This window comes from Eretmochelys imbricata, chromosome 11 (genome assembly GCF_965152235.1).
Source record: "Eretmochelys imbricata isolate rEreImb1 chromosome 11, rEreImb1.hap1, whole genome shotgun sequence".
Lineage (NCBI taxonomy): Eukaryota > Metazoa > Chordata > Testudines > Cheloniidae > Eretmochelys > Eretmochelys imbricata.
Genome location: NC_135582.1, coordinates 4,398,803 through 4,407,372, shown reverse-complemented (window position 1 = coordinate 4,407,372; position 8,570 = coordinate 4,398,803). Strand labels below are relative to the sequence as shown.

The 8,570-nt window shown below is 47.6% G+C and overlaps 1 protein-coding gene across 1 annotated transcript; it reads left to right on the top strand.

The window, feature by feature from the left end:
* Nucleotides 1-1,036: 1,036 nt before the first annotated feature.
* Nucleotides 1,037-7,581, top strand: RPL37A (ribosomal protein L37a). Its single transcript, XM_077829815.1, has 4 exons — nucleotides 1,037-1,178; nucleotides 2,725-2,853; nucleotides 5,565-5,647; nucleotides 7,426-7,581. The coding sequence occupies exons 1-4, from the start codon at nucleotides 1,176-1,178 to the stop codon at nucleotides 7,487-7,489; spliced, it is 279 nt and encodes a 92-aa protein (XP_077685941.1). The 5' UTR covers nucleotides 1,037-1,175; the 3' UTR covers nucleotides 7,490-7,581.
* The last annotated feature ends 989 nt before the right edge of the window (nucleotides 7,582-8,570 follow it).

The window sequence follows — 8,570 nt, the reverse complement described above, 5'->3', positions numbered from 1 at the left end:
CCCCAGCCCTAAGCCCCCTCCCACACCCTGAATCCCTCATTTGTGGCCCCACCCCAGAGCCTGCACCCCCTCCCACACCGCAACCCCCTGCACAAGCCCTGAGCCCCCTCCCGCACCCTGAACCCCTCATTTCTGCCCCCCCAGAGCCCGCACCCCCTGCCACACCCCAACCCCCTGCACAAGCTCTGAGCCCCCTCCCACACCCTGAACCCCTCATTTCTGCCCCCCCAGAGCCTGCACCCCAATCCCCTGCACAAGCTTTGAACCCCCTCCCGCACTCTGAACCCCTCATTTCTGCCCCTCCAGAGCCCGCACCCTCTCCCACACCCCAACCCCCTGCACAAGCCCTGAGCCCCCTCCCGCACCCTGAACCCCTCATTTCTGCCCCCCAGAGCCTGCACCCCCTGCCACACCCCAACCCCCTGCACAAGCTTTGAGCCTCCTCCCGCACCCTGAGCCCCTCATTTCTGCCCCCCCAGAGCCCGCACCCCCTCCCACACCAGCCCTGAGCCCTCTCCCGCACCCTGAACCCCTCATTTCTGCCCCCCCGAGCCCGCACCCCCTCCCACACCCCAACCCCCTGCACAAGTCCTGAGCCCCCTTCCGCACCCTGAGCCCCTCATTTCTGCCCCCCCAGAGCCCGCACCCTCTCCCACACCAGCCCTGAGCCCCCTCCCGCACCCTGAGCCCCTCATTTCTGCCCCCCAGAGCCTGCACCCCCTGCCACACCCCAATCCCCTGCACAAGCCCTGAGCCCCCTCCCGCACCCTGAGCCCCTCATTTCTGCGCCCCTGAGCCCGCACCCTCTCCCACACCAGCCCTGAGCCCCCTCCCGCACCCTGAGCCCCTCATTTCTGCCCCCCAGAGCCTGCACCCCCTGCCACACCCCAATCCCCTGCACAAGCCCTGATCCCCCTCCCGCACCCTGAACCCCTCATTTCTGGCCCCACCGTCCCTCATCCTCTCCCAGGCATGCGGGCTAAGCGCTATCTCTGCTGCAGAGACTCACAGGGTGCAGCAAAGGCGACGATAGAGTCCCACCTCCCAAGTGCAGACAGTCCCGCTCCGAGTCCCGTCCTCTCTATGGTTTGAGCCCTCCTTCCTTCCGGCGAGGGCCATGCTATCGCGCATGCGCAGGAACTAGCTCCTTCTCTGCGTCCAGGCCCGGCGGGAAGATGGTGAGTGTCGCTGAGCGGCCCGCCGGCTTCCCTCTCCCCGCTCAATCCGCCGCCATCCGCCCTGCTGGCCGCCTGGCCCGCGCCGGCGGAGGCCGGAGCTGGTGCCGCGGGGCCTGCGCTCCCCGGGCCGCTGGCTATTGGCGGGGGGCAGCTCGAGCCTGATTACCCTGGGTGGGAGCGGGCGGTGGGACAGAGCCGGGGGCCTTGCAGGGAGCAGGCCTCTAGTCGGGGCTGGCGGGGGGGGGCTGGGCAGCCGGGCCTTGAAGGGGGAGGGGCAGGGGTGAGACCCGGGCGTGGGGGGGGGAGAGCAAGTCTTGGAGGGGGGGTGCTTTCCTTTAACTGCAGGCCCATGCGGGGCTGGGGGTGTTCCCTGTCCTCCCACCCCATTGCTGGGCGGTTCCCCTCTGCTGAAATCGGGGTGGCGGGTGGTTAAGCCTGCAGCGGTGTGTTTCTCCAAGCCTGGCTGGCCGGTGATCAGGGTGGCAAGGGGGGGGGGGGGGGGACAGGACGCTGAGAGCCAGGAAACAGGGGGTGCTGCTTCCCGCTTTGATGTTGGCTCATTTGTATTGCGCTCTGGCCGTGAGCCTCCCAAGGTACAAGGCACTGCTCTCGAGGCTGTTCCTTTTCTGTGGGGTTTAGGGTCTGGAAGAGGGGCAGAAACAGGTAGCCTTGGGAGAGCTAGGGGAGAGAATAACATTCCTCTCTCCATATTCTGATTTCCACCCATGTTCTGTGGGCCTCGTAGAGGAAAAGAGGGTCGGTCTCCAGGAGAGATTTGAATGAGAGAGCTTGGGGCCTGATGTACTAAGGTTTGGGATGTCATGCTGAGCCCAGGGGCAGTAAAAATGGCATAAGACTGCAGAAGGAAATAACGTGGGAATCAAAGCTAGCATGATTGTGTTGATGAGGAATGGGTGTAGAGAGAGAGGAGACCTCAGATGTGGGTAAGGGCTTGAAGTTTAAACTTGAGATGATGGGTAGTGGTAAGGCTAGTCAACCCTCACTTGCTATGTGAATTTGAGCAAGTCATTTAATCTTTGTCTAGTTTTCTCCCTGTTTCTGACTTGGGGATAAAAGTACTTAGTTTTGCAAGACTTAATTTGTTTGTCACTGTGATCCTGAGAATATCTGGTGAAAGGCCCTGTAGATATGCAATGATGAAATCCTCATTTAGGCCGCAGTCCTGTCTATGACTGCATTCAAGTACACTGATGTGCCTGTACGCAGTCATTGCACATTTGTGATCCTGAAAACACTATAAACCAGAGCAGTACTCATGGAGCTGTGGCTATGGAATAATTTGTATAGGCTTGAATTTCCAAAATATTGGACAAATTTTAATTAGCTGCAGTGCAGTGCAACTTTATTTTATACAGGATTTTGGTGGAAACTATAGTTTAAAAAATACTGTTACCTAATTAATGAAAATAGATTCAAGCGGTATGCAAATAACTTTGCTTTAATTCTTTGGCTGCTGTTAAGTAAACTGCTAAACGGTCTCTGGTTTTAATTAAGCGAATGTATATGGTGATTTATATCCTGACAGGCTAAGCGCACCAAGAAAGTTGGGATTGTGGGTAAATATGGTACCCGTTATGGTGCTTCCCTCAGGAAAATGGTAAAGAAAATTGAAATTAGCCAGCATGCCAAGTATACCTGCTCCTTCTGTGGCAAGGTAAGAGCCCTCTCTGATTCACCCCCAGCAAGTTCTCAAAGTCTTACAGTGAATGAAATTTACAAATGGGACTGCTGCTTCGAATTTCTCTACTTCCTAATATATAACAGGTTAATTACTGTCTGCCTAAGCATGGTTTGAATAATCCACAACTTTCAGAGGTGTGAGGTTATACCTTGCAAAATCCCTCCCTCTCCTTCTTTTTCATATTACCTCAAAATAAAAGATTTACCACATTTCAAGTTACATATTTTGCTGGTAATTCAGTTAATGTGGTCTCAAGTGGTTTTCACTACACTAAATGGTGATGCTAATGGGCAGAAAATGTTAGGCATCAAATAAAGGGTCATAAGGTAAAATTATACACTTTTCATGTATCACTGGTTATTAAAACATGGTATTAATTTGTTTTGCCCAATAGTTGTCAAGTTTTTCCAATCTGGATCTCTTGAGTGAGACTGCCAGTTGTGTGCATTATATATTTTGGGGAGGAGGCATGAAACCATCTAACTGATCTTTACTGCTTGGGGAATTCTGCTCCAAAAAATTAAAAGTTCTGCACAGATTATATTGTGTTATTTTGACAATAAAATATGCAGAATTTTGTAGAATTTGAAAATAATCACACTAGTTCCAGTTACTTTTGGTCATTTATTTCAAAATACCTGTCAGCAAGTATGTCTGTAACAATACAAACAACAAAAAATATTCAGGAAATGTTTTCTAACAAATAGATTCCTTACTAGGCATTTTAATACAGAACTCTTGAGTAGTAATTCATTCAAACTACAATACAGAACCAAATTTCCCGCACCCCTTGGAAGCAGTGCAAAGACTTGGGGGATTCAGGGTAATGGAGGAGCTGAGGGACAGGGAAGTAATTGCTGGGAAGGAGTTTGGGTGTGAACATGGAGGGTTGTTGGGTATGGGTGGGAAAAGTATGGAACAGGTGTTTTTCAGGGAGAGGGGAGGGATTGTTAGGGAGCTTCCACCATGCAGACCCTGGCTGACCCCTAGCCTTTCCCATTCAGTCAGGCACATGTGTCCCTGCACCCATGTGTCCCTTCACCCCCAATCAGATACCCCTCCCCCCATCCACAGGTGGCCCTGCACCCCCTCCCCCCATCCCCATGTGTCTCTGTGTCCCCACTCAGCCACCCCCCATCCATATGTGGTCCAGCTCCCCCATCCCCATGTGGCCCTGCACCTCCTTCTCCCCTTTGGTCCTGTGCCTCCTCACCCATTCGGCCCTTGGCCCAGTATGCCCTCCCCCACTAGCCCTTACGAGCCCCTGACTGACTCCCCCTCACCCTCCCAGCAGCCCCATGCTGTTTGTCTCATCGTGTCTCCTGACCTGGCCCAACAGGCGCTGTGAAGAAGACTGGCTCTTTCTCATCCCTAGCTGCTGGGAGCTGCTGCTCTGTTCCAGTGCCAAAGCGCCCTCCAGTTAGCAAAAGGCGTAACTGCATCAACTTCCAGCGGAAGCTTTTTTCTGTGCAAAAAAATTAAAAATATGCACAGCTCATTAATTATGCACGTGCAATGGCATAGAATTACCCCCAGGAGTAGATCTTGTATGTGACAAAAAAGTTTTGAATTCAGGTCTCAGAAATTTGAAAGGCCACTCACTCTTTGACCTAGTAATTTAGCCAGAATTTTCAGATTCAGATGCCTGCAGTTAAAGTGGCCTCATATTCAGATGTGCTGAGCACCCATGCTTACTAATGATTTCTACCTTTAATGGCTGACTGTGGATTTAGGTACTGAGCTATAGGTACCCAAGCTTAAGTGTTGGACTTTAAAAGCTAATAGAAAGCTGAGGTCATTCTTTGTGTGAACTTAGTGCTTACGAAATGTGCCCGTTTGATAGCTTTGAAGGCATTGAATAGATACCGCATGGGAGCTGCAAGCTGTCCCACCAATACGTTTCAGAATTCACCTGGAGGAAGCAGTTCTAAGAGCGAGAGCAGTTTAGTATCCCAGACCCATTCAATCTTGGTTTTTTTTGTTGAGACTCCAATAAAGGTTCCAGTTACAGTAGTGGCTTTTTATGATGTAGGTATCTGTCCATTCAGAGTTGGATTGATACTGGAGCACTTTTCCTACATTGTAGGCTTGTATATCAGTTAAAGCTAAAATAGTTCTACAACCATATGAGCAGAACACAATATTAAAACAGCTTTCTTAAGCTAAAACAACTTGTAGAGTAAATGACTAGCTATAGGTTTCAGAGTAACAGCCGTGTTAGTCTGTATTCGCAAAAAGAAAAGAGTATTTGTGGCACCTTAGAGACTAACCAATTTATTTGAGCATAAGCTTTCGTGAGCTACAGCTCACTTCATCGGATGCTATAGATATAGTTATCACTGTTATAAATACTATATAAAAAAACCCCTGCAGCTGTTTTTTTTCCCCCAAACAGAGAAATAAAGCAGAGGAGCTGAACTGGCTTTAGTTTCTATCTGCCTGAGTAAATGCCATTACCGAAGTTCTTTGGCCTTTGTCAAGAGACCTGTGGAAAGTCTGATGTCTTCATGTTTCTTCTGGCCCTGGTTGCAAATGTTGCTGTTGTGAAAACCTTGACGTTTATATCGTAGTTCCATTGTGGTGTTTTTGGAGCAATGTTCAAAGGTCATGTGTTTTTACTGAACAAAGATGTCTAGATTTCTTGGTTTCTTCAACTGAAAGTATATAAATACTTTGTGTTACAGACCAAGATGAAGAGGAAAGCTGTAGGTATCTGGCATTGTGGATCCTGTATGAAGACAGTAGCTGGTGGTGCCTGGACCTATAAGTAAGGAAACAAATAATAACTGGCTCTGTTGTCTGGTAGTTGAAGCAAAGTTCAACATTTTTGTTGCTTTTCTGATGACTGCCGCTTATTTAAGCAGGTCTCTTCCTTGAGCTAGCTGTAGTGGAACCCAGGCTTTTCCCCTGCATGGTTACAGTTAGTTCAGAGTATGAGAAGTTCATATTCTGTTCAGCATGTAATTAGCTCGCTTTTGTGACTATTGAATCTTGTCTGTTGTGCTGCTCTTTCCCCACTTTTGTTAAGTCCCCCTGGAGTTCCTCACGGTCTTCTCTGGTCTTAACAAAACAAAGTTATTTGAGTCTAGTTAGTTAAAAAATATTGGAAGCCCTGGAATTTCAATTAAGTTTAAACTTAAAAGAAATCCTAACATCTGAAAGTATGATAATACATAGTTTAAGGTCCCCATACCATCTTAATTCTGCCCCAGTCTTAACACCAGCCTTTCATATGGAGGTCCTAAGAATTTCAGACTGGCTGTCTCTGGCATAGTGTTCATATCACTGCCATCCTTCCTTCCCTTCATTATCTGCAGCCATGGGAGCAAAAGATTTAAATATTGAGAATGTTGCAGTATGTTGTACATATATGTATGTTTGACACCAGTTATAAGTAGGATCTAAATGTTCATGAACAGGGCCTTTTATTCACTGAGAGTTGTATAAATGATGGCAAACAGTCTCAATGATGTATCATGATGCCTTCCTCATGGTATTTCTTCAATCAGGATTTTTAAATTAGGAACCTTCTGGGGCTGTGCGTACTGCCTGAGTTTTGAGTTCCCCAACCACTGTATGATCAAGGCTTTGTCTACATACAGGTTTTATACCAGTATTTAACTATTGGTAGAAATATCACACCATTAATCAAAATAATAAATTGTCACAACCTGTGCAGTGGAGGTGCCTTACCCGTATGGCTTATACTCCTTCCCTACAAAGATAGCTGTACAGTTCTCGGGTATAAAGCACATTTGCACCGTTACAACTGCATACACACTTGTGATGTTTTACTGCTTTAACTATAGCAGTATAGTTAAAGTGGTTCAACTTTTGTGTAGACATGACCTTAATACAGAGGTCCCCAAACTGTGGGGCACAATCCCTAATGGGGTGTGGAGGAATGTTTGGCTGGGCGAGGAGGGAGCACCATCCAGCTCCGCTCTGACCCAGCTGCCAACCCATCCCCAGCTGTGGCCCCAGCCTCGGTGCCCTTACCCAGTCTATGTCCCCCTCTCCCAGAGCCACAGTCCTTGCTTTGGGGCAAGGGCAGGAGAGCAGACAGAAGTAAGGGAGGGATGCAAGGTAAAAAGTTTGGAGACCACTGCCTTAGAACAAAATATTAGGTTTCTTACTTTTTCCCTTTTTGGCATCGCTGCAGGGCACAGTTCAGATTGTTTGGTTGTTTTAACTGTACACTTCATACCTGAACATGTTTGGATTTTTTAAATTTAAACTCAGACTCCTCAAATTCAGAATTATTAGTGCTTTGGGGGAGCTAGGACTACCGATGCTAAAATGCGATAATTCTTTAGTTATTGTATGATGTCTCCAGAGCACAGTTCATGTTGAGATACAAGAAATATAGGTGCGTACACCTCAGACTCGCATCTGCGTTCTCAGGTTCATGAGATATTAAAGTGGATTTGGACTAAGATATAACCGCTTCACTTCAGCTGATAAACCGAGTGCACAGGGACTGCAATTGATGAGCGTTGCTGGTTGCTTCAGTGTAGGAGTCACACTGTGGTTTTTTTCTTCCAGCACCACCTCTGCAGTGACAGTCAAATCTGCCATCAGAAGACTGAAGGAATTGAAAGACCAGTAGAAGCTTCTGCCTGTTACCATGATTCATACCTTCCTTCTCCAGTGTCTGAAAATCTCTACCATTCCTTTGTCAATAAAAAGGGTGTAGTGGAATGGAATCCTTTTTTCTCTTCTGTACAAAATCATATCTGGCCTGCCACGCTATGAATGTGAATCTGCTTAGCTGTAGACTATATTATGGAGGCACTGATAGCAAATGCTGTATCTATTTGTTATGGTCATGGACAGGTCATTCTTAGATTTCGGAGTAACAGCCGTGTTAGTCTGTATTCACAAAAAGAAAAGGAGTACTTGTGGCACCTTAGAGACTAACCAATTTATTTGATCATAAGCTTTCGTGAGCTACAGCTCTCTTCATCGGATGCATACTGTGGAAAGTGTAGAAGATCTTTTTATACACACAAAGCATGAAAAAATGGGTATTTACCACTACAAAAGGTTTTCTCTCCCCCCACCCCACTCTCCTGCTGGTAATAGCTTATCTAAAGTGATCACTCTCCTTACAATGTGTATGATAATCAAGTTGGGCCATTTCCAGATTAGCTGTTACCGGCAGGAGAGTGGGGTGGGGGGAGAGAAAACCTTTTGTAGTGGTAAATACCCATTTTTTCATGCTTTGTGTGTATAAAAAGATCTTCTACACTTTCCACGGTATGCATCCGATGAAGCGAGCTGTAGCTCACGAAAGCTCATGCTCAAATAAATTGGTTAGTTTCTAAGGTGCTACAGGTACTCCTTTTTAGGTCATTCTTAATGACACTAACATCAGAAGTAGCTCAATCAATCAGCACCATTCCACTCCGGTTAATTTGCGTGCTGCAGTTCTATTAGTTGAACGAATCAGTGTGTTGTACATCTTTTTATAAGAGCTCTAAAGAAAAGCCTAGGCAGGTTCTAATGGGATACCATGGCAGTTGTGACATAGCAGTAATCAGTAACTTGTCTCTGGGGAAATCTTAAACGGGAGGGGAGAGAAGGGGCAGATCTCAAATGCTGTGGGCATCTGAATGTAGGTTCTGTGTCTCCGCCCCCACCCAGCTGTTGCTTTTTTTAGCAGGGGCAGGGGGAGGCTCATTCCATAG

Bases quoted from the DNA above. Each gene is read 5' to 3' on its own strand.
- RPL37A (XM_077829815.1), top strand. The intron at 2,854-5,564 runs GTAAGAGCCCTC...TTTGTGTTACAG, and splicing joins CCTGCTCCTTCTGTGGCAAG to ACCAAGATGAAGAGGAAAGC. The intron at 5,648-7,425 runs GTAAGGAAACAA...TTTTTCTTCCAG, and splicing joins GGTGGTGCCTGGACCTATAA to CACCACCTCTGCAGTGACAG.